Raw genomic sequence first — 26,296 nt, 5'->3', positions numbered from 1 at the left:
AGATACATACACGAGTGTTTGCATGTACGAAAGACGAAACTGAGAGAGACTTGCCACGACCACCGCACAATGATGATGACGGTGATCATCATCAACAGCATCCCGTAAAGATTTCGCCGCAACAGCATCGTTTTCTCCTACCGCTTCTTATTATTGGGGTTTTTTTTCTTTTGTTTTACTTCTTGTTCGCCTTTGGCGCGTATCCCACGTCGTATCGCCACTTTTGCTCCACCCTTCGCACTCGCCATCTCACTTTATTTTTCCCTCCTTCTCTATATATACCTGCGTTTCTTTGTTTTCTCGCTCTTTGATACTCGTTCACGTCTACTTCTGTGCCTCGTTTTAATTTCTTCAACTCCCTCGTGTACCCTTTGCCTTTTATCCTATCTCGACGCCGAGAAAACACCCCCTTCCTTGCCACCTTGCCCGTTTCACTCGGTAGAAACCAGGCTCGAATGCGCCTCTCATCTCGTTTTGGTCACGCGCGCCCGAGCAACTCTCATCTCTCGAGATCTCTGCCCCGTGGGCAGCAGCGCATCCCGAGCGAACGCTGAGAGAACAACGAGATCTCCGCGGGCGCGTTTGAACAAATGGGGCATCGAGCCCCCAGGGCAAGTTGTGGCTCCGGGACTCTTTTGCGCACACACGTGGCTCTGCGGTTTTTCTCTCCGCCTCGTCCCTTTCACTTATTCTCTTTTTTCATTTGCTTTCCTGCTCGATATTTTTTCATCATTGGCTGTGTCTGGGGTATTGAAGCGGTTTTCGATGAGAGGCGCACATGACGCACGAAAAATCGCGGAATTATCGAACCGAGTCAATCCGCGGTTACAGAGCTGGCGTATTAAACGCTCGTAAAAACTTTAACGAGTCAGTTATTGCAGCGAGCTTGTTACAGTCAATCAATAAGCAAATAAAATGTACTTTTGTACATCGCGTTTCAGAGACTGCGGAACGGGAGTGGCGGAGAAGCGAATATCTGAACAAAGAGAAGGAAAATACGTTAATCGCTGGGTGAAAACGGAAAATACGTCACAGAAGATGCTCCCTTTTAACAGAAAGGGCGGTGATTGCAAAAAATATTATTTGAGTCGCGAACGTAATAATTTGTATTCATGAAAATGTCGCAGGTTCTTTCGGTGGCAGCGTCAACGGGGCTCGTTCCGTTTCTCAATTAACCGGTGGGTTTCGGCATACACATCGACACGGGAGCCGCGCGCACACACGCGGATTCGTCGCTTTACTGTCGCGTTCTCTCGCGCCGGCGGAGCGATCCACCGAAAAAGCGAGCAAACATTTGTCGAGTCGCGTCCGCGGGCGGCTAACGGGCCCGCGCACTCTGCGGATAAGACAGCGGTAGACCGCGTGTGTTGAAACGGCCAAATAACGAGATGAATAGAGGAATAAGAGAAAAGTGAAGGAAAAAAGGAATAAGATGAAGAAGAAAAAATAATAATAATGATAATATGAAACGCGAAAAAACGGCGAGGGAAGGGAAACGAAATCATTCATAGTTCTTCTTTTTAAAAACGTGCTCGCATCTCTCTCGTCGCTTTCATGAACTCACTTTTTCCCTTCGCTCTTTATTTCTCTCTTTTTTTATCCCCTTCGCTCGCCCTCAACTCGAGCTCCGTCGTTCCTTTTTCTCCTCTTTTTACTCTTTCCCTCCCCGTGTGCTCGCAACTCTTTCATCGTCGTCCACGTTACTAAATTTTTGTATCAATTCTCGCCGGAAGCGAAATACCTACAATGAACTCATGCTGGTAATATCGCTCCCGTAGCATCCGCACACGTATTCACGTTCGTGTGCTCGTGCTAAACACGGCGTAGAAAACCTCTCCTTCCTTCGTCTTATCCCTTCATAAGCCGCTCCAATTAGCATCTCTCGCTCATCTTCGGTCCGACATCTCCCTCGCGTGTGTAATAATACACGAAGATAGTTCACGGGGCATACAGCCGGGTAGCAGCGCGGCTCCAAGACCGCGCCGCCGCGCTTTTCCCTCGGCTCTCTCGCCGAGTGGCAAATAAAAGTGCCGGAGCGGTAACTAACCGAGTCTAACGCGCGCTCGACTGCTTCCATGAATAGAAATAACTGTGTGCGCGGATATCGCGAATGTGCGTATACCTGTTGAGCGGCCGAGAGCGTCGTCTCTGCTATAAAGAGATTCATTTTATTTTCGGCATCTCGTTTAAAATTGTCCACGCCGCTCCGTTAATTGTGATGCGCTTATACGAATCCACATAATCGCTGCGACAATGATTTTGTGTAATTTGCTCAGAACATTTTGTTTCGCGATTAAATTCCTTCGGTGTCGACGCTTTTATTTAAGAATATGATGGTGAAGTTTTACAATTTTTCGTATTCCAAATTAACGAAGAAAGAGGGAAGGATGAATTTAAAAACCTAGCTCTTCATCGAGGGGCAATTTCCCGTAGAATAATCTTCATTACAGAACCGTTCATATGCCGCTATGCGAGAAATGTTTTTGTTGGAACAGTTTGAAGGTTTACACTAAATAGGGGGCGTTATTGGATAGCGAGAAAATTCATGTGGTATAGACGGTAGTGAGGATCGGTCAGGAATAAAAACGAGAACGTAAGTGAAAGAGTGAAAAATGGGGAGAAAAAGAGATAGAGAGAGGAAAAAAGAGCAAAAAAAAGAATAAGAAAGGGTACGGGGTTGAACGATGGGTCGAGGGGTAACGAGTACAATGTACGAGATTCCGTGCATTGTGCTCGTGCGTATGTACGAGCACGTGAAACTCTCGCAGAAAAACGCAGACGGATAGGTCGCTGCACCCTTGAGCCCTTTTCTCCTCTCTCCCTTGCATACCTTTCAACTAGACTTTGTCTCGCGAAATGCCGATATTGACAGTCGCATTGATGATTCGTGAGCGCCGTTTTCAGGTTTCCCATCCTTCGCTACAACAATCGTGTCTCGATCCGAAAGTCAACGTCGAATCGCGATGTTTTGTCGCACGACATTCGCGTTCGTTTGCCACGGATTAATGAGCAAGAACGGATAAATTATTAACTCGTTTGCAAACCGACGCGTGTCTCGTCAACGTCTTTGCTGTAGAAGAATCGCGTAAATGAATCGAAGCAATGAGAGTGCACGCTTAAAAATATCGCAGCAGATTGGCACGTGCGTTGCTGTGTATAACGACGTGGCACTCGACGCACGGCACATGATTGAAATAAAATTTGACAAATTCACTCGACGTGATTCACGTGATCGAGTGTGATGCGAATGAGAAATGGTATCGAGTGCATCGATGCATTGGCTGGTGCAGCGGTGACGCGTTGTTTACTGTCTGGCAGCAGGCCGAGGGGACGAGAAGGGGGTCCCCCCGAGAGAGAAAGAGAGTGCCGCACGTACGTGCATACTTTTACAGCGAGTCTCTTGTCTCGTCGAAGCTACGAATACGTGTGCAATAAAGCGATGCATGTATATGCATTGAAAAAAACGACGAACAAGTAACATCGAGAGACTCGAGGAGGACTCTGAGGATTCGAAGAAAGGAGAGAAATACACGACAGCGGAGTAAGATTAGAGTCAACGACCGATGGAAGTAGCAGGAGAGGAGGCCAAGAAGAAGAAGAAGAAGAAGAAGAGGAGGACCAAAGTGAAACGATATGAGAGGAAAAAAGAGAGGAGAAAAAAGACTGAAAGAGAGGAAAAAGTGGCTGATGCTACGCGCTTGGTAAAGTCGCGCTCGAGAATACTTCCGAGTCGAGGGCTCGTATTATTATTGCAATAAACATCAAAGTTGTCCAAGGATTAAAGAATCTGCATGATTCGCTTGGTACAAGCCGAATCATTTGAACCGAATCGATCGCACCCTTGGCGATTGAGAGTAAAACTCATGATTGAGAGGAGCGAAGATAAAAGGTTGAAGAGCTGAGGAAGAATTGCGAACCGAGTCAGCATGCAGCTAGATTCGAAAATTCGAATGACGAAATAGCCGAAGCAGTCTCTGGTGATACCCAGTGACCATAAATTTTCGAGTAATCGGCAGGGGAAAGTCGTGACGAATACTAAACGATGGTACGTTAGGAAACTCCTTAAAATATTCCGAGCTCCGCTTTGTCGGAGGGAAGCGAAATGAGATCGCGGAGTATGTGGAAGAGGTTGACGAAAGTCTCGAGAGTTTTGGGGGAGCGCGGAGCGACTTTTGCCGAACGAACGATCGACGCCGGGAGTTCGCGAAGCCTCCTTGGAAAACTCGTTGTCAACTTTCCGCAAGTTTCAAGCGAGCGAATGAATTTTAGCGGGAAATACGCGTTTCTTCGATGCTTCGTGCGCGATCACGGGTTAACGAGGAGACGGAGAGAAGGAGAGACAACCGGATAACGCCACCGCGATGTCTTTTGACGTCACCCCACAGCCCGCAACAATTTCTCGTCCTCCTGGTTTTCGTCGGTCTTCCTTCTCTCTTATAAATCCACGTATGCGCGCACACACCGCGATACGCGAGTGTGTATAGACTCGTCGTTTTCACGTTACGAGCGTGCGACCGTTACGTGACCGATTGGCACACGAAACTCTAACGCAGGCTGGTTCCCCTCGCATTTTCTCTCTCTCTCTCTCTCTCTTTTTTCATTTCGTATACATTTTTTTCGTCCCCTCCGCCTGAGCACCTGTGTGCGCCTCCGAGCGAGACTCCTCGAAAAGAATGGCGAGTCTCAACCCCAAAAAGCCTGACCTACCACGGCGAGCACACGTATATCGATATACTCGCGTATGAGTGTATGTGGAAGTACCTTCGACAAAGAATATAATATAAATTCAACAATCCCCCTCTCCTCCGCCCGTCTCTCTCGCCCCCCTGCCCCTTTCTCTTGGCCCCTGGCCACGCTATTTCGTGAAGTGGAATAAGAAAGCGAACCGGGGTCTCTGACCTCGGTGAACCTATAACACACTATCCCACAGCGTGTATAACCAAAAGTCCAGATGCTGAAGAAAAAAAACGATTCGCTCGATCGCCTTCGTCGGGTGTGCCTAAATATATATGTATAATAAAGGCGTATAACGTCATGATACCAAGTTAGACGAAGCAGCTGAAGTACGCTGTCAAATTATTCAAAAATCGTGTCTCCCCTCTCCCCTCTGTGTGTTTCGTGTTCTCTTTCTCTCTATTTTTTTTCTTCTTCTTCCATTTCGACAATCCGCGTCCTGGGGAGGGCAATGAAATTTATTCGTTTTTAATACAAAGCTCGTTCTGCCCTCTATGACAATGTTTGTACCACTTGAATCCACCAATTATGCCGGATCCCAAAGTGGTTTTGTGGGATAGGGATTTTATTGGGGAGATTGAAATTAAATCAGATTTCGAGAACTAGCGACAGGGCGAGAAGGGGGGAGGAGATTTCCCGGTGCGGAATTTCGAAGGAAACGAGGAATGCTGTCGCGAGTGTATATTAGTATTTTTGAAACGGTGTCTTTATTCGAGCTCGGTTTAGGAGGATTGTAAAAGGCACTCGTGACTGTGAGAGGCTCGCATTAAAAAGTTAGTTCGGCTTGTTCACGTCCGAGTTTCGGTATGCGCTCTGAAAGAAGAGAGAGAGAGAGAGAGCGAGAGAGAATAAAAAAGAGAAAAGAAAAAATAGGGATTAAGAGTATACCGAGTGCGGTAGGTTCATACCAAGAAATTCAGCGTGGTCTCTCATTGAATCGTGGCAAACATACAAACAAACAAACGAAAAAAAACGACAGCAGCGAGCGCAGGGGCAACGATCTTTAAGCTGGTGTCTCATTCTCAGGGTGGTTGATGAAAGAAGAAAAAAAAGATAATGGAGGCGAAGGAGAGAGAGAGAGGGAGAAGAAAAAGCAACAACAACGAAAGAGGAGGCCAGGGAGGGCAAGAGTAGGGTCAGTAGCACCGAACGTATACGTTCGTTCTCATGCATTCCGCTCTGTCATGGCGTCCTGGCAGCACAGACGCGCCGCGAACGATACGACCCCTACTCTTAGCTCGGTGCTGCTTATTTCTATCTCTTTCCCGGTTTCTCTCTCTCTCTCTCTTGCTCCCTCCTTCCTCTGGATTTCGCTGATTTTATGCTCCTTCTACCGTTCGTCCGGGACTCTCTCGAAGGCTCGCGGGGACATGGTGTACACACGTAGACAGTGGGAAAGATTGTGGCGAACGGGAGAGGCGACCGTGGACTCCCGAGAGAGGAACGGAAAAGGGAATGGCAGAGGAGAGAGAAAACGAGAAGAGAAGAAAAAGGACGAGAGTACAAGGAATGGAGGAAGGATAAAGCGAAACGGAGAACGAGATGAGGAAGAATGAAAAGCCGGGAGGAGGCGTGGAGGACAGAAGAGAACGGGCAAAGAGAAGATCGAGAAGAAGTGAGAAGAGATACACGAGGGAGAAGGAAAATGCAATGAAAAGGAAGGATTAAGATGGCGAAGATGAAGAGGAGAAGAAAAAGAAGCAGAAGAAGGAGAGAGAGAGAGAGAGAGAGAGGCAACGAGCGCCCACTGCACTAAATGCTCGGCGCGCTGCCGCTCTCACGCTGCTGGCCCTGTGCTCACTCTTCGGACCCCACCCAGACGACCCGGAGTGCGGAGCCCGCCGGGCCAGTTGGACCCCGTCTCTCTTTTCTCCACCTCTTTTTTCTCCTCATCCTTTTTTTATCCCCCACTACCGCAGCATCTCTGTCTGTCCGTTGCTCTCTCTCACTCTCCTTCCCAACAGAACGAAGCTGCGTTCCTCCCGGTCCCGCTCCGTCCTCCTTCGGCCTCTCTGCTCCTCGCTCGTTTTACCGCCACGCTGGCCCAAGCCGCGACGTAAACAAGCCACCACCGCGAGACGAGCCGTTCTCAGCGGTCCTGGCTCCCTTGCTTCTGCGCATTTTTTGCTTTTGCAAAGGTCCTTTTTATTTCGTTCCATTATCGCTGTGCATTTTTATAAGTAATAAACAACCTTATCGCACTTATTCTGTAGCATATTGACTATTTGCTTTGTCATCGCGTTATGTATCTTGCCAAATAACGATGCGTTTCCAAATATGGATTTACTTTTGCATTCTCTGCGTACTTTTCGAATCTTTCGTATTTGATACGCGCAGTGATGTACAAGCATAAATAAGTATCCGTGTGTATACGATCCTCGTAGAGAAGTGCGCCCTCTCGCATTCAAGTTTCATTCACACAACTGCACAACCGCACATACGCACACACAAACATCCGGAGGAATCTTTCCTTCATACCGATTGGATTATTCTCGATACTATCTCGGGACTCTGCTCCCCTCATCGTCCATATAAAGACGAGTTATAATTCTCGCAGAATTTTAAGCCAATTGAAAAACTTGTGTGTACGTAAAGTAGCATCGATGCAGCATCATTCGCTTAAATGATTAAATTATTTCGGTACATTTCAATCAGATTCGATCGAGTCTTGATTTTTTCTCTGTCGATCTTCCATTATGTCGAATAATAATAACACTAATGACGCAACAAAATCTTAATGAATCAACGAATCGTAATGAATAATTGAATTTGGCAAGAGATCGAATCATCATAACGAAACGGTAACGATTGAATTTCTATTAATGAAGTCTAAATGATTTTTTGCGATCATGAATGAACGATGCCGGACGAAAATCGCGGGAAAAGAGAATCTCTCCGGACTGGGGAGGGTATGAGAGACGAGGAATGCGGTTTGAGTCGTGGACGTGCGCGCGCGCGCGCGCGCGTGCGAGCTCGCCCACAGAGAAGAGTATTTACGTCCTCGTTGCACGCCTCAGAGCGGGGGGAGGATGGAGTGCGAGCGAGGAGTGTACACGCCAACGACAGGGAGAGGGGGTGGGGGAAAGAACGTTGGAAAAAGATCGCTAATGCCGAGCGACAACAATAACACGAGAAGAAAGAGGGAAAGAGAAAGAGGCGAGAATGCACAGCCTCGTGTAGCGTGGATGCACTCTCCGTGTGTTTGCACATGCGCGGGAGCGATGAACTTGAAGAGCTCGCGGAGGGACTGCAACTATACGGGCAGCATCAACCCGTTGCTTTTGCGACTCAACAGCCTCGGGTGTGTGCGTGTGTGTGTGAGCGCGTTCCATAAGACACTTTGTACCTCGTATTTGTGATATAAATGTGGCCGTGCGTGTATAAAGTGTAAGGACACAAGATAAAAGGATCTTCTTCTCGGAGTTGGTTTTCCAGAAGTCTGTTGTTTTATTATTCTCGATATTATCATTATCAAGTGTTTTTTTGCCTCGTTCCTGGTACAAGAAATTCGTCTCTCGTTTCTGCCCTCGGATGATTATATTTTTATTCGCCCGATCTGAACTTGACTCGACGACACGAAATCGGAAGTACAAACGTCGTGCCTGTTCGGATATCCCGAAGTGTACGGGACAAGTGAAGGGCGATTTTTTCGCCTCAATTCGCTCGAACAACTCAACGAAAAGTTTCGATAATTTAATAGTGACGGGAATGTTTCAAAGGGTTTTAATCAATGAATAACTAAGCTTCCAGTGCCAGTCGAGGACCAGACCAAACGAGAGGATATCCGAGAGGCAATGAACCGCGTTGAAGATTGTCCGTCGAGTGTGCAGAAAAGGGATAGAGAGAGCTCGAGGACCGGAGGATCGCATACTCGGTGCATCGTACCTCGTGCGTGTGCCGCGGAACGAAGAAGAAGCAGGAGGGGGAGTTGGCGGTCCAGTGGCGGTAAGACCACGGAAACGAGGAACACACGGAGGTGGCTCGGTCTCTCACGAGGAGACCTCCTCGCGCGTCCATCGAGAAAAATAAAAAAACAGCGAGGAGCGAGAAAAAAAAGTATGGGAGAGAGATAAAGCCTCGAAGACGGCATTCCTCTGATACCTGTCTTTAGCTCTCCTCTTTCTCTCTCTCTCTCTCTCTCTCCCGTGCTTCGCCAATATCCCTACCATCTCGCGTTTTACGGTTTCTCGTTCGCAAGCACACTGGCTCGGCTATCTCGCCCTACCAAACCATAATACCGTCGTACAGGTGTATATGTATGTATACATGCGAAAAGGGTGATAGCAGCAACAGAGATAGAGCAGCATAATACAAATGCGATGCCGGTGAGGTTCTCAACCTCCTCGCGTCCTTGGGGCCCGTTAATTAGTCGAGATTTCGCGGCAACCCGTGGGAGATAATTAAACTGACCACACCCAAAAATTGCACGATCCTTACGCGATATTCCGGAATGCTGAATTCATTAATGAGTCCCAATTCTCATTCGTGACTATCGACGACGACGTTTTTCTTTTCGCTTCCTAATCTTCCGAGTGCAATTTAATTATATATTCGCGGGCAGCATTTTCTTAGACTTTTATTCCAGAATATAACTTTGGCTGAACTCGCTTCTTTTCTTTCCTTCGTCCATCGGAATAAGTTTCAATTTGGACACACCGAACACGTAATCCCCGTGAGTTATAAAAGTGTACGGTATTCCAGTACGCGAGAGAGCGTATGTATATTAACAGTACGCGAGTCGTCAGGCATTGTCGAGTCTCTGCGTCATCGTGCGACGCATACGGACCAACGACTTCGCCGAACGAAGAAATAAAAGGGAGAGAGAGAGAGAAAGAGAAAAAAGAACACGACTTCCGTCATCGTCTATCGCTATCGTACGTACACATCCCTGGAAGTGTCGTTTCGTGTGGTACGTGTGTGTATACGTTCACGAACAATCGTTCGCACAAGGTGAACGCAAATCAATTTTTACGAGCAACGATTAAGGGGACGATCGCTTTCTGCTCAAGTTTCCAAAATATGTCATAGGACATTTGTAAAAATGATTATTCATGCTCGAAATGACAAATGTACTGTGACGTCAAAAGCAGCTCTGATTTTTCGTACTAAGCGTGCCCCGAACTTTCGGCTTTTTCGATTCCGTCCTCCGTCCTCTCTTATGATCACTTGACATTGGCACGCGCCTTTTTTTTAAGCAATTAGGCGACGAAAAGCGGATTAAAAAAACGATAAAAATTACTTACTCGTCGGAATTGTGTATCCATTCGTGCGAAGCTCATCTCCGTGGGCAAAATTTTCAATCGGAATAAAACAGTTCGTTGCAAATAATCAGATATTCACTATTCGCAAAACTCTCGTCGCGTTGATAAAGCGTTTGGTAGAAAAAAAAAAGCAAGGGAACGAGGCGATGAAGTAACACCGTTCAACGCGAGGAACAAGTCCGCTTAAAATTGAAGCCCACCGGGCAATGAACGAAAGGGAGAGAACGAGGAGGAGAGGAGAAGGAGGGGCGGGGGTGACTGAAAGAGAGTGAGCGAGAAAATGAAGTCGAACACAGTCTCGTGAGCTCGAATGGTATGGGAACTCGCACACCATCGCAGACACAAATGGACGGCTTCCCCGGGACACGTGTGTCTCACTTCCTGCGTCGGACCGGAAGTCTCTATAGTACTATCGCGCACCGTAGTGTAGCGTGGTCACGCTACAAGGGCCATTACTACCTCAATAGTATAAGAAATGGTCCAATTACCGGTTAGCCTTATACATTATGAAAGCAGTTCTTTTTTCCCTTCTTCGTCTTGTTCGTTTTAACCGCGCGAGTCTTTTTATGTTTCTTCTTGTTTCCTTCACGATTGATGAAATTCGCGATGTTTTTTTTACCGCTGAATATTCATTGGAGCTTCCTTTTCGCGCATTAGAAACTACAATATTTCCACGTGTCCGTCGAGACGTTTCTGGCACTTGAATATTTGCGAAAATGACCCGATTTCCCAACGAATCTTCCAACCGTTAATTTGGCGATAGATGCTGCCGAAAATATGACGCTTCAGCCCGCTCTCGGCTTTCTCGTGCTCGCGATAAAAGTTTAAAAGTGCGATACGAGACGCGATCTCTAATCAGCATCGACTTTGCTCTCCGTCTCTCCGCATACGCGCGATGTCTTTCCGTCCAATAATCCCGAGTGTGCGGGTTACAGCCCGTGTACGCACGAGACACGCACACGCGCAGGAGAGTCACTCGCGTATGCGCGTATGTGTATATCGAGGCTTCTTCGAGACTCCCGCCTATTTGCCGAGATCAAAGGATTGGACTGTAAATCACATACGTTGAAATTCGCGCGGGCAATAAATTCCCCTGGTTTCACGTTCGTTCGTTTAGAGAGGCTCCGCGCGATGGTTGGGACGTCGCGCGCGCAGGCGTTTCACGCGGGCCACAAATATATATATTTATTCACACGCTTGTGCGCCGGAGGATCGCGTGTGTCGCGGGTACGTGTGAGACACGTTTCTGTGCGTGTGTGCGTGGCCTCGCGACGCGTGTATTAGCATCTCGGACTGTATCGCCTCCTCTCGCTCTTGCACTCGCGCTCCCGAGTCGCTCGGTTCTCGTTCTTACGCAATCTTCCTCACGATTCGGGTGGTCCCCTATGGCGTTCGATGACGAAAACGAAAGAAAAAGAATAAAGAAGCCTCCTCCAATGAAAAGAGACGTTTCGCAATCTCACACTCGCCGCTCAAGTTTCGTTATTCAATAATCGTTGCACTTAACTTGTAATCGAAATGTCGAACGTTTGGATTTTATCGTTCAAACTAAAAGTGTCGCTCGGTTAAGGCCTCTCCGTTCAACCAGGATTCCCTCACCGGACACACATGTCTGTGCGCGCTTCTGTGTGCAATAACCCGCCTTCACGTGTATACGCGTGTAAAGCCATCTCGTAGTATTATAGTATTCATTGATCCCGGGGCGTCGGGTAGGGTCGTACCGTCGGGGGAGTTGAGAAGGAAAGGTGGGGGAGCGAGAGAGTGAAACGGCTGCCGGGTACGGGGGTCGCGAGAAGCGCGGCGGCACTTCCGGTCGCGTCGTGGCGTCATCGACCCACGTGTGGCCCTCGAACGCGCTTCGCAGCAACCGTGACTGTACTCCCGACGACGACGACGACGACGACGACGAAGCGACGGCGTTCCTTTTCTCCCGCCTCATTCCGACTGAGCCGGAGCCACGCCGCGAAACAGCATCCTTTTTCCTGCCTCCGCATCTATTTTTTTCTATTCTTCTCTTCCATTCGTCGCCTTTTTCCCGCCACGAAAAATTCTCGCTTATCACTATATCGCTTCCAGGGAATACACTGCTCGGTCAACGTATCATGGAAATAAAGAAACAAAATACTTTACGCTCCGACCGGATGCAACGCAGAAATCTAGCTCTAAACCTCGCTTAGACCGACTTCCGTTTTGGCAAATTCACTCGATCCGCTTGAATCGCCATTTTACAATGTCATCCATTGGAATCCAATTCAAGGTCCCGGGCCACGCGGAGTCGTCATTTTTTCTTCGGTAGGTTTTTTCATCGTTTTGGGAGGGGGCATTTTAATCACTCGGGTATAGCGCATGATGGAGGTTTCATAACCTGCGAGGCGGAATAGAGTTGCTCCAAAATCTCGAATCTTCTATCGGGATTATCTCGTCGAGCCTCGAAAAACGGTAATATTTATCATAAATATTCGTTCGCAATTGGTGCCGTTCAGAGAATCACTTCAACCTTTTTCGGGGTGGAGTTCGTGGATCACAAACACATCACATTTTCCACAAAAGTAGGAACGCGCGGAGAGTGGGCGTTTTAACGATTCTCTCGAATTTTCACGACTCGTGTGTTTCTTGGAGTGAAACGCGCGACGCATTTTCCACCACTGATTCGTCATAACCGATGGGGGGGAAATCCCGAAGAAGAGAGGCCTGAAATCGTCCAAAACTAAAAATTCGCAGAATATTTAAACTCAAAGTTGGAGTATCGCCGACGTGCACATTGTACTTTTCCTCGAGCGAAACGAAAGCGAAAAAAAATCCGGCACTGGTGTACCGAAATGCGAGGAGTTTGAGAATTCGGAGGAGCACGTGTTCGCTGCTCGAACCCTCGAACCCGAGGATTATAAATATTCCGTAGCGATATCACTGTCGAGCGAGTAAAAATGTCGAAAAAAATAAAAACGAATTCCGATGCGGAGCACTGAAACGGTTCGTGCACAATTCTTCTCATCCACGTTTTTTCCACTCCGAAACTTTTCACTCGGCCGATTCCCTCCGGTTTGACGACTCGAATCGAATTTTCACCACGAAAAAGTACGCTCGATCGAATCCCCGCTTCACCAAATGTCCTTTTCCCTTATTTTATAAACAATAAAACTGCCTTACGTGAAATTAAAAACAGGAATGAACGTGCGCACGAGAGAGAAGGTAGAACCGCACGGTACGACAGCCCGTCCGACACTGAGAGAGATCGCTCGATCCGCGGTGCGCTCAGGCTCTAGCCGGCCCACCGTGTACTCTTCGCGTATGTATGTGTACATGTATATGTGTACTAAAGTACGCGGCGCACGCACCACACTCTGCTTACTATTATAATACACTAAACTACACTATGCGCGGTCTATCGTTGCCGGTCTCTCTCTCCCCCTCTCTTTCTCTCATTTCTCACTCTTTCTCCCTTTTTCCCTCTTTCTCTGGTTCGGTCTTGGTCTTTCTGACGGAACGAGAAGCACGGCGAGGCCCACTCATCGCGTTGCGTACGTGTTTGCGTGTTCCCCCCTGTGGGCTTTGCTCTCACATTCTTAAATAGTTACGTATACGTACGCGTATGTGCGTCAGACTGTGCGTCAAAGTGGGTGTGGGATTTTTAGCTCGTATTCGTCGACTCATACACCTCCCAATTCACGTATATATATATAGGTGTATAGATATAGATTCATCGTTTGAAAATATAGTGAGCGTTAATCCCTGGAATTCAACGTGTAAAGTAACGTGGATTACGCCCTTTCGTTACACGCCAATATTCCAATGGGATTATCAACGTTTCGTATGGAAATATTTATTTTCCCGGAACAAAAACATGCAAAAAATATTTCAAGTATTCCTCTTTCATGATTTTTTCCGAAGTTTTTTATCGTCGATGTTCGACAAGAGAAATACACGAAGTAAATTGAATGAGTGGATTTGAATGTAACGTAGAAAAACGATGAATTTCGGGGAAGCGAGGTGAAATTTTTCGCGAGGCTGGATAAGCAAAAGCTTTGATTTCAAGAGCACAATTGGTAAATCGGCAAACGAGAGAGCTTCGTAGTTTCCTTGAAAGAAATATATGTGATAAAACTGTTCGATTTGAAGGAAATACGAATAAATATACGTGTGAGATAGGTATGTAAAGTGGAATGATGGAGGATCGGATTTAAGTGTGTTAGCAAAGGCTGCGAGAGTGAGAAAGAGCGCTTGCGCGGTGGCGGCAAACTTGGCGTCGCGACGCTCCGTTCAACGAGGACGGATACGAGACGACGACGACGACGACGACGACGACGAAGAGCAACGAAAGAAAAAGAGAGGCTCTCGCCCCACTCTCGTCTCGCGCACTCACACAAATGTGACGAAAAAAGAAAGAGAGAAGCTACGAGAGAGGGATCGGCGGTGGTGGCGGCGCGCGGGCTTAAGGGGGATAAAACAGACCCGTTACTTCTCAGAAGCGGGACGGCGGTCGCCGCCAAACAGACCTGCAACAACTCGGGATCCCGGTGCTCTCACTCTCTCTTCACACACCAATATTCAACCACTCTTTATCCATGTAAATGTGTATTTCTACAAGTATAAAAGCTTCGAGGTGAATGTATGAGCCGTGGCGACGCGTTGTAGCCCTGGAATGTGTGAGTCGCTCGAGTGTACGCACTCGTTCCTGCTGCGTGTCTCGCCGTTGTGTCCGGACCCCCGAAATTTTCAAGGGGCCAAAGAGTGAGGAAGGGGCAGGGGTAATCGAGGCTACCCCGAACCCGAGAATGAATTCTCCTTGTTACAAACCATAAAAAAGGATCAAGCATCAAGAAACTTTATCGACTTTATCGTCAGGTTCATCAAGTACCTTCGTTATCAGTGTCTCTTTCTTGAATAAAAAAAAAGAAAAAAAAACAAAAAAACAAAGAATCTACGGAAAGGCGGTGTATCGAACGGTCTTTGGGTGGCGGGAGAAACCGCAGGCTGGACACATCGGACTAGAGATTTCATTGGAGGAACAAAGTTTTCGGGGAAACTGTTGATTATCTTCCACTCGATGATTTGAAAAAGTATTGACAAAACGCGACTAAAAAGAAGCTTTTCATACCTCCCAATACAGAATCGTGAGGCTTTTTCCCTAAATAGTCAAAGTGGATGAAAAAGAATGGCTAATTAGTGTCGAGCGTCATTTCTCAATGTCCGATATTTTCTGGCTGTCGAAGAAAAGTGACAGGACAAACGAGGAGGATAAAGTTGAAGCTGCAGGAAATTGGGATGAGTGTTTCGGCGAAACGGGGTCTCTTTTCGGTTCTCGAAAAGGAAAGTGAAGAAAGAAAAGGGCACCAAAGAGAGTGGCTCTTGGGAGGTTTTTCACTTGTTGCGTTTCGTCTTGCCGATTTCTATATATAACTTTCAATGCGTTTACCCCAGTGAAAGAAAAGTCGCGACGATTCATAAAGAGAGTATTGTGTGGCTATCTTTTGTTGTTTTTTTAAAACTCAAACTCGAGTTTGCTTCTGCACTGACATTGTTCCGGAGAGACGTGAACAAATTTGATCAGGACTTTGTCGTTATTTCGACCACTTATTTCGTCGCTTCGAAGACCTTCCGCAGAACTTTTTTTTCGTATTGATCCCCCGCGTCTAATTCGGCCCGAAAATAACGAACCAACGGACGAAACTTTGCGTGGAATCGTGAATAAATTGTACATTAATCTGTAACAACGTTTAAATAATTGAAGGAAAGTGTTCAATCTGTGCTACACATATGAGCCAGAAAATGCAAGATTCGTTAGCGCCTCCCCAGCAGCAAATACGAATAACGTTCCGGGACTCGTGAGAGGCTTCTAATGCACAGTTGTACACGAAATTATATAAGTACAATACCATGCTGTGCTACAGCGAAAAGAGACGAGAAGGTTGCATTCCGTCGTCCTCACTCGCGTGAACAACCGTAAGTCGTAGCTGTCGCGGATAGAGACTCGAAGAGACATACACGGAGGGACGAAAAGCGTATCAAATGACGCGAAAGACGAGTGTGTGAGAACGGAATGACGAGAGAAAGCGAGGGAGGGAGAGAGAGAGAGAGAGAGAGATGAAGATACAGATGAAAACGGTGCTTGATATGCTCGCGATATCTGCGGTGGCAGACGGGCAGACCTTGTCTATCGTCATCCACCAGTCACGCAAGGAAGGCACATATACAGGGACTTATTAAGGTCAGTGGCGTAGCCCACTGCGTCAACGCGATTAAACCAATTGAAGGACGAACATGATGAATAATGAATATGCCAAATACGCGACTAATTTCTAAGGATCGCTCGGATCGAAAGGAGCAATTGATATTCCATTGTTCCCGACGACGGATGATTCTTATAAAACGTTTTTATTTAATTAGATTAGGAGTAATGAGAAGGATTCTGAAAGCTGCGGATGTCGAGATACGAGTTGAGAAAAAGGGGCGAAAAATAATATGAGGCTGGTGGCGGATTGTGGCTAAATAACTGAATATGTGCAGCGATAGAAAAGTTGAAGCGATTTTACACGAAGAAAAATCTTAATTTTGTAAGCGCAACTTGACGAAAGTTTTGAGACAGCGTGTGGAAAATTATCAGAATTTTTCTTCAGTCACTTTGAGAATCGATGAGATGAGAAAAATCGGATGGGAACGGTCCGAAAAAACGGAAAGACAGCAAAGAGAATTTGGCTAGGGCACGCCGAGAGGATCGCGAGTTTTCTTCTTACTCGTGATTTGTTCGTGCTCGATTACGTTCGACGACGATCGAGCTGGGTTATCTAATCGATCGTACAGAGTTGGCCGACTTAGCGGTGCCACGATGACGCGAACATCGAAGCAGACGACGACGAGGACGACGTCGTCGTATCGCTGGTACGCCAATGTCGTGGCGCACCTATCCAACAATTGAGCCAGAGCGAGCAACACTCGGGTCACATACGAGTGGAATGAGAGAAAGAGAGACGGCCCGAGGCGAATGGAATGCGCGTAAAGCGACATCGCGTTGTCTCTCGTTCAGGTTTGTCGTCTCCGCGCCCCGTTCACCGGCGTACGAAACCTTTTTACGAGACAAGTCTCGCGTACTTTCAACCATCGACGAGTGATCCAACGTCAAGTTCAGTCATGCGTAGTATACGTGTATACGAATCGAGCAATATTTTTCATCGTTTTCATTTCCCCAAATCAGTCAATATTTTTATCCGCAATTAACGTATATACGAAGAAAAATCCTGATTGAGGCAAGCGTTGCGGATTCGTCTCGAAAGTCTTGATCTTCGCTGTTTCTCAATCAGCACTCGAAGCGCCCGCGATAAACAAATCGACAGACTTTGGAGTAGCTTCGAAACTGGCGGGGGATGTCGGCCTCGTTTTCGGAAAGTGACTGAAATATGCTACCGCAGGGAGGCGGGACGTAAGGAATTTGAAACGATATTAAAAAGACACGCGCGCGAGCACTCATTTAGAATCGTGACGTTTCTCGTTACCATGTAGGAGTTGCTCGTGTCATTCGTTTACCGTAATTGTTATTTACATGTTACGTTATCCGCGGAGGAGCGCGCGCGGCGTCGTCTGTAAAACGGACTTGAGAGCAGGCAGATGCATCCCGGAGATGTTCACAACAGGAAATTCTTTCTCTTCGTCATTTTCTCTCTGGCCCCTCTTCGTAACTCTTTTTTTCTCCTTCTCGCTCCATTTCTCGCTGCACGCAAAGATGTGTGTATCGAGCGGGAGCGTAGGACGAGGAAGATATCAAGAAGGGAGCCGAAAATCATTGGAATTCTTCGCAATCACGAGAAATATATTTTCGCGGCGCGAGATTTTTCAAACTGCGTCACAAAGACATTGTCTAATTTCTTCTCGAGAAGCGCACAGCCGAGAAAGTTAGCAAAAAGTGTCAACTTTTTGTGATTTTTCGTTCGAATCATTTATTGAAATACCGATCGTTTGTGATGAATGGACGATAAAAATGTTTGACTTTCAGGAATTAGATGCGAGACACTGTACTCAGAAGAATAGAAAATTCAGTAAAGTCTCGTAAACGGAGATCGCGTCGCATCACGTCCCGCGATAGGTTCATCTATATGAACGATCACAGGTACGGAATACACGAGGAGAGCGAGACGCGTGTTCGTCACACGACGATCAATCACGATTTAGTATTTTCTTTCCTCCTTTTCTTGTATTTCAAGCGTCTTCTCCTTCTTTTTTATTATCTCTCATTCTTCGTACTCGATGGCTCTTCGAAATTCGTTAGTTTTAATATTCCTCGTGGGACTCGAGAGTGTGGTCGGTGGCGAGCTCGCAACCGGAACTACTTCGCCTCGTAGAAGCAATTAGGAAATTTGCATGTAGCCGCGTTTAGGACAGCGAGCCGTCGAATGTCTGACGAAATTCAAACGCGAGAAAACCGAAAAATTCATTTCTGAAATCCAAGAAGATATTCGAACGACACTTTAAATCGATGATTTTTAAAAATTGAGTCAAATTCATCCAACGCGCACTTCCGCGTGTCGCGCAGTTACGTGTGCGAGAGAGAGTCGCGTACGAGCGAGGGTTTGATGCACGTAGCTCCGCGTCAAAGAGCGGGGTTGTAGTACGCGAGTAGCAAAAGCCAGGAACACGCGGTCGGATATTCCACCGGTGAATGAACCACGCGAGTCACAACTGTGTAAAAAAAGGTAGTGAAGAGAGGAGCGGAAGAGCGAGGGGAGGAGAGGCAAAAAAATGTCAATGAGCGCAATTAATATTGTACGAGGCGCGCGCACCCGGCGTGGCGTATATGAGCGAGAGTGAGGGCGCCTTCGCGCCTGCGCTTCAAATTCGTTTCACTTCAGTCTGGGAGCTAGAGGTGAAAAAAGAGAGAAAATAAGCGAAAGGGTTTATGGTTGAACGAGGGGGAGGTTTCGGTACGACGTACTACTGCCACTACTACGATTACTCGCTGTAGTACACACACACACACACACACACACACACACACACACACACACAGACCGAATGCTTTTCAACTCGAGGAAAAAGGAGGCCAAAAAAGAGGCAAAAAAGCCGGGGGATTGTTCGCTGCATCAGATTCATCTCGCATTCATCTTCAATTCGTCACACTTTTCATCGGACAGATTTCCCCCCTCCGATCTCGCTCTTTCACCATCTCTCATCAAATCTGGCGCGTCATTAGCTGACGATGTTTGCTCCCCGCCCGTTTTCCGCCGGACAAAACACAAACGAAGAAAACACAAACGATTTTCTACTTACGAAATCATCTTCCGGAGCTTACGTTACCGGAATTTCGGGTAGAAAGAGATCAAAAATAGGCTCACCTGTAACAGAAAGAAGAGAAAAGTCCCCGGTTAACGCGCGAAGCCACTCAATAAAATGTATGACAATTGTGAATTCGTGTTTGTATATAAACATCATTATAATTATAATAATTATTTCGCCACACAATGTAACGAAAGTCCATTAAAATTTGGAGAATTTGTCGAATAATTTGGGTAAAAACGGTGACGGGAGTACCGCGGAGTAAGTTTATAAAATCATGCGTAATTCGATATATTGTTTGCAATCTGTAGAGCAAAAACGAGTCGGATTAAAAAGGGAGAATCGAGCAATCCAAGGAAATGTGAGATATCGTACGTGTATTTCGCTGTTTGCATGGTGCGTTTGTATCGTATGCATCGAGCGTGTATATACACGGAGGAAGAATGATCGAAGTTGTATACATATTTGCGGGGGCTCGAAGTGCACAACGAAGTCGAGCTGTTTTGCTCGGCGCTGGTGCTGCTGTTGGACTCTGAGCGTAGCCTATATTTATATTATGAATGCGCACTACGAACGTACGAGCCGGGATACAACGGGTACGGTTGGCTCGCATTCATAAAGCACACCGGACATGCAGGATGCGAACGAACGAACGAGCTCGCGCGAGTCTTCACTTTTTCCTCATATCCTTCGTCTCCCTCTACTACTTTATTCTCTCGCTCGTGTGTTCGAGCGCGATCACCTCCTGCAACCTCCCCCTCGCTGGCTCATCGCTGCACTCGAGCACTCCGAATCGCTCGAGTAATCTCCGTTCCGCTTATACCCAATCCGCCCACGTCCTTACTCTTCTCTCGTATGAATTATTTTTCTATCATTCTCATGTTATCTCAATCTCTGGGTAAGATTTCTACTCGTTTTATCGTTGCTTTTGTTAAATATATTTATTTTTATTTTGGAATATTTAAATGCAACTTTCGAGCATACCTCTGGGCTGGGAAGGAGAAAATTTATTAATCAACTCATATTCGAATTTTGTCTTTTTACGTTGCTGCGGTTCTCGCGCCTCCGCGCAAACTGCGTTAACCTTTCTTCGCGCGTGCGTGCTGCGCTAACGGCTCGAAAGGTAATATACGCATTTTTCGTTTGCTCGCCGGTGTTGCACCGGCATTTTTTCCATGCTTTTCAGCTTCGTGCGCTCGCTTCAATGCCTGGCCCTCTTCGTGTTTTGAGCACTTGGCCTGCCTAGCGCCACCGAACCGCGAGGAGGGAGACCCGGAGATATGAAGAACAGGAGAAAGACGAAGAGGGAGAAAAAAGAAGAAGATGACGAAGAAGACCTCGCGATCCGCAACGAAGAGAGGCGAGCAAGCAAAAAGCTTCGGCCCCTCGTCACCCCGCTCTGGCGATCCGAGTCGTCGGCGGCTACTTCTGCCGGTGCTGATGGTGGCGGGGCCGGGGTCAACGGACCGCCGGAAGTCGGGGATGCGGGGCTCTCGCTCCTTTCTCTCTTTCACCCCACCCTCGTTCATGAACTCGAGTCTCTCGTTCACCTTCTGTCTTTATCCATCTTGCAAGTAGACCTCTCCGGATTCGTGTCTAAGTTTGCTTTATTATTATTTATATTCTCTCTTCATTGGGCGTTCGCTCTTTAATCGCCAAACGCCAAATACATAACGACGAAACAAGGCTATTTGAAAAATCCAAGATTTTCAGGTTCTTGGATTTCGAGCGAGCGCGATACAAACAGAAACAAACCGCGATTTCAAATTAGCCATTCGAGTGGATCGAACGACACCTTCGCAAAAATGAAACCCGCGTTAATCTACGATTTCGCGCCCGAAAGTAAGAAAGCACTCGTCCATATCGATGAATGAGCGAATGAAAAATTGAGGCCTTTCGTCACGAGGGGCTGCGACGCCCCGCGATTCGGAATTTCAGCACGCGCAACACGGTGAATTTGCACTTCGGGTAGCGCACTATCGTTCGTTGCACCTCCACGCATGTATTCGTGTGTATACTCGCAGCTACACGGATATACACATGGACGAGAAAACGAATAGCCCGATACGCGCGAATGCATATGGGTAAGAGCGAGGAGTAGTAGTAGGGATATACGAGTGAGGTATGCAGTGAGCGCACCACAGACTGCAGCATGCATCGGTGGTGCGTATCGATCTTATACTTTTTTGCGGGTTCCTCGTCGTCGTCGTCAACGTCGGGATCGACGACAAGAGTGTGCGAAAGACGACAACAGATAGAGAAAATGTGCCCAAGTGTAAGTGAGAAACAGTTGAAAAAAGAGAGGAAGAGCTAGGAAGAGAGAGGAGGAGGAGGAGGAGGAGGAGAAGAAAGATACGAGAGTCTCGACTCTCGACGTGCGTGAGTCGAGCCTCCCGAAGGTATTGGTGTATGGGTGCGTGGGTTCTGTGGGTTGGTGGTCGATGACGTCAGGCCTCGACGGGAACGGACACAAAGACACATGCAGCATCGTTGCTATTATACTGGTAATAACGTATGTGCGCTTAAACCGTATAAATACACGTACACATTGGAGTTTCAGTGTGTATTTGGTGAGTGTGAGTGCGTACGAGTGAATCGCCTAGTACGCGCAAATGTCACACGGCCGGGGGCAAGTGAGGAACCCGCTCGCTCGCTACTCGCGAGCGCGCGGCCATGTGTGGGACCGGAAGTGTGAGTATCCGGCCAGACTCGTGTGGGCTTCGCTACACGCTCCTTTCTCCCCTCGCAAGCAACGTTATCTCCTTCTCTCTTATTCCTTATTCTTGCGTCTCTTTCTCCTCTGCGCGTCCCTCCAAAAGCCTCAGACCTACGCTTTGCAACGCTTACGGTGCACGCGGAGACTTGGCATATTCGCAAGCATCCTTTTCGAGCTCGGGTCGTTTCGCGCTTCAATTTCAAAACCTTTCGATCGTAATTGCAATCCAATCTACAAGGATTTCATTAATTCTTCATCGGAAGACGAGAATTGAGATGCGGATTACGTGGTCGGGGGGTTCGAAATAAGAAGTGACAGAATTGGTTTTGGGAGAAGAATTCGAGGGCGTAATTAGATCAGCGATCGCGCGGTGCTCGTTCCAAATGAATTTCATGCGATTCCATTGGGTAGAAAAGAAAAGAAAAGAAAAGAAAAGAAACAAGTTTTTCGAAACGCGCGTGGTTCACCCCTCGCGACATGGGAGCCCACTTATTTCGGCTCCGAGCGAGTCGTATAGGTGGTGCTTCTTCAAACTTTTTCGCACTCCCATAAGGATTCGGTAGTACAAGTCCGCGGTTGGCTCGGAGCAGAGCCTCTTTTCTCGGGCTCGTTCACACGCGTTGTGAAAATTCGGGCTGTCGGGGATTGGGCAGTTTGTATACGCATAGCCGAGGGGTTGAATCGATCGTCGGGGCTCTACAAGACGCCGCTCCTCGCCATAGCCCCGCCGCCGCTGGTTCAGCCCGCAGGCACTTTCTTCTAGGAAACGTCTGACCACCACCATCGCGCGCCACTACTATCCAAAAACGAAACGTTTGTGTATATTGCTGGGAGACGATCCGCTGCGCCGGGTATAAGTTAGTCTCGAAATCTTTCTCCTCGCTCTAATTTTTCTTACTTTTATTTGGCCTTTTCTCTTTTCTGTGTCCGCGAAGGCACACGACGACGATCCGGGCCTCGCTCCTCGGCACTTTCGTCGAGCCCCGCGGAGCAGGAGAGGAAGAGCTAGACGCGAGGAATTTGGCTGACGGCCAGGGAGAAGAAGAGAGGCTCGCGCGCGCGAGACCGCCGATTGAATTTTTGGCTCGAGGTCGATAGCCAGACTTTCGGAATCTTCCAGAAACCTAGTCTTCTCATCTTGTGCGTGTCTCTTCTCCTCACTCGATATGCCGACGCTCAGTCTTTTCTTTTCATTTATTTCAAATCATCGGCTCTCTCCGCTTTCATCTGCCCCGCGAGACTGTCGCCCGTGATGACGAGCGAGGACACCCTCCTTGCTGGGGATGTGGAAGCAGCGCGTATCCCCCCGTCGATGAAAATCGAGCGAACGCGGTACGGAAAAAACCGATTTGGAATCCCGAAGCTCCGACGACGTTCTTCGTTAACATGCACAATTATTGCGTCGTGAGGTCGAAAATATATTTATTTTTCCAACATGGATCGCTATCGCTATCGCATTGCAGTAACCGCGCGTACATGCGATATTGACACTGCGCGTGAAATAATAATGAATAGCTAACTTTAATATATACTCTTTCGTATATTTAACGTCGTCACGTACGCGAAGGAACTAAACGTTTTTTTAATAACCGTTATAATTACAATGCGAGCTCGGTTTCACGCGAGCGTCGAATCCCCTCACGCTAAAATTCGCAATCGCAGAGTCTTTCGGCTCGATTTTACTTATTTTTTTGTACGTGGCGCTGAGCTCACAGCGTGTGCACTGCTCGCGCGTCCGCTTCCCATTCATGTTTGTCGCGCTGTGGCGCGTATGCCCACACTGACTTTGACTCGTAAATGACGGGACGACGACGACAACGACGACGACGACGACAAGAGACAGAGACGAAAGGGTAGAGTGGTATACTGTAGTAGAATATATAATTCAGCGGCGATATATGTTCGTAAGTTACAGGGTGTCCGCGGAGTGACGGATCGCCTCGGGAGCGTCGAGACTATATAGAAGAAGATACTGAATGGAATTCGCTGGTGGCGATTGATTCTACACGATTCTTCATCGATCGCGACGCTGTTTCGAAGCCGCGCTCTGTGAATCGATTGAGAATTTCGAGTCCTCCGGAGCGAAATAGAACGGGAACGTCCCAATAGTGGGTCGGACGGAGCAGCAGCGCGCATAAATAAATAAATGCATGCACAGCAAAGTTCGAAGATCCTTCAGCGAGATATATCTCTCAGTCTTTTCAAACTAGCTTCACAATTTTTCTTCATTCCGGAGGCGATCGCGACCCACAACCCCATTTAACTATATCTCTCGGGTCTCTCTCTCTCTCTCTCGCTCCTTCTCCGCGGCTAACCCGGAGCAGAATCGGATCCCACGACTCTCCCATTCAAGAATCTAATTTATATTGAAGAGAATTCCGAGTCGAAAGCGCGGCGGGGACCGCGCGAAGGCGTCGATCTTTGAGGCGCCGCCGTTTAAGATGCATTATACGTTATAGATATATAGGAGACAGCCGACAATAGCTCGAGAGATGGAGAGGAAGGGAGAACGTCGAGAGAGAAACGAGATGGAAGATATTATAACGCGGAGAGCGATATGGGCGAGAGCATAGAGAAAAAGGAAAAAAACACACGTACACGCAAACACACACACACACGGACGAAAGAAGAATGAGAATACAACGCGGAGGCCAAGAGCGAAGTTACCGAGAACTGGTCTTCGGACCCAATATGATAATTGGGCATGGAGAACGTTGTGAACATAGCACCTTGTAGTCCTCACGGTCGCCATTGTTGGATCTCTTAGCTTTACAAGGTATTCGAGCTTAAAGAAATAAAGAAAAAGGCATGCATCTATATCTATATAGACATTGTTCAGATCGATAGAAAAGAATAAGAAGCGACGGAAAGGGAGTCACACGAATGCACCGCCTTGAACGCGAATACATCAGCTCTCGATAAGATCTGCATATTTTCTGTTCTACGCTCGCCGCGATTATTCGTGAAGTAACAACATTTCATTGGCGCGTTTATTTTATTCCATATTAATCTCATCGATTGTATCGGAAACAGAAGTTATTGTAGAGGAAAGACCGAACGAGATCGCAGCTACTCTTCGATTACGTCGATAATTCGAGTGCATTAGGAAGGAGCGCACAAGTATTATCGAAACAAGTATTAAGAACGTCGAGACGGATGTACGCATCGGTACGCAACGCCACAACCGCTCGAGGCACACGTGCACTCTTTTTTTTTCTTTCCTGGATAAATGCAAAAGGAAAAAAATAGTGAAGAAGTGAGAGACGGAGGTTCTACTTGTTGGGGTTAGCGCCACGTCTTTTTATCATATCGTTGTTACACGCTGGCGCGACAGGCGCCCTCTATATACCTATTCCTTTTCTTCTTGGTCAATTTCACCCTACCGCGCCTCCCCTTTCGCCCCGTGCCGGTCTTCAGGAAACCGCGAAGCCGCCAATCATGAATTCTCGGCCTAGTATTATCGCTTACGTCTCGGTATGCACAACGCGTTCTATCCTTTATTTTTTCCTCTCTACTGCCCGTGCCTCTCTTTCGTCTTGTGTTCTCTCTTTTTTTATTTCTTTCTTCTCGTTCCTTTCTTCTGGTTCAACACTGAAAGTATCGAAAAAGAAGCTGAGCACAAAACTCGCGAGACAAACAACTCGGCGAGGAAGAGAGAGGGAGAATGTACTAATACATATATCGCTCGCCGCCCTTTGGAATTTCATCCGTAAACGGAGAGGGCACGTTTTAGAGAGACTCGCGAGTGCGACGACCGAAAGCGAGAAGCATGCGTGCGCTCCCTTGTCTCGCCTCTCCTCGTGTGCATGTGTGCATTCTTCTTTTCTCCTCGCTCTCTCTCTCTCTCTCTCTTCGAGCTGCACTCGTTGCATGCAGAGCTTGGAGAGTGCACGTGGAACAAGAGTCGGTAAGAATGAGAGAAATACGAGAGATGAGGAGGAAAAAAACAAAGTTTCTCGAGGAATTAAGAGAGAGAGAGAGCGCAGGCGCACACGCTCGCCTCCGTTTCATTGTAATCTCGCTCACACGAGGTCTCGCATTCACTCGCAATAAGCATTTTACGATTAATCAACCGTGACGTCAGATTCGTGAAATCGATTAAGGAGCAGTTGCATCGCCGAGATTCTCGGGATGAAAAGAGAGATACGAGGAACGTGGACTGAAATAAAAATCAATCTTTGCCAATTATTATTCCGTTGGTGAAACTAAACTTTATACTTTGGTTCGTTAAAATTTTTATGCCGATATGAGCTCGAGGGAATATTGAGTTTGCGATCGACCCCCAGTTTTCTTACCTGCGGTTCAAACATATCCGCAAATCCTT

At 47.4% G+C, this 26,296-nt stretch overlaps 1 protein-coding gene across 7 annotated transcripts in view; it reads right to left on the bottom strand.

The window, feature by feature from the left end:
- The window catches only part of LOC122416985 (serine/threonine-protein phosphatase 4 regulatory subunit 1-like), a 152,040-nt gene that overhangs the window by 31,619 nt on the left and 94,125 nt on the right, over positions 1 to 26,296 (bottom strand). Inside the window, exons 1-2 of one of the 7 annotated variants that reach the window (XM_043430169.1) lie at positions 12,126 to 13,191; positions 9,978 to 10,694 (exon numbers count right to left, since the gene is read on the bottom strand). The exons of 3 other annotated variants lie outside the window; for them this stretch is intronic. Coding sequence is in view for 2 of the 4 variants with exons in the window: in XM_043430166.1 (XP_043286101.1) it covers positions 2,831 to 2,913 (83 nt within the window). In the remaining 2 variants the exon portion in view is untranslated. Of the gene's footprint in view, positions 1 to 2,830; positions 2,929 to 9,977; positions 13,192 to 19,250; positions 19,290 to 26,296 lie in introns of those variants that run through there. 3 more of the 7 variants (XM_043430167.1, XM_043430168.1, XM_043430166.1) reach the window with 3 other exon arrangements.

The sequence above is a fragment of the Venturia canescens genome, chromosome 10, assembly GCF_019457755.1.
Source record: "Venturia canescens isolate UGA chromosome 10, ASM1945775v1, whole genome shotgun sequence".
NCBI lineage: Eukaryota > Metazoa > Arthropoda > Insecta > Hymenoptera > Ichneumonidae > Venturia > Venturia canescens.
This window is presented reverse-complemented; position numbering and strand designations above follow the sequence as displayed.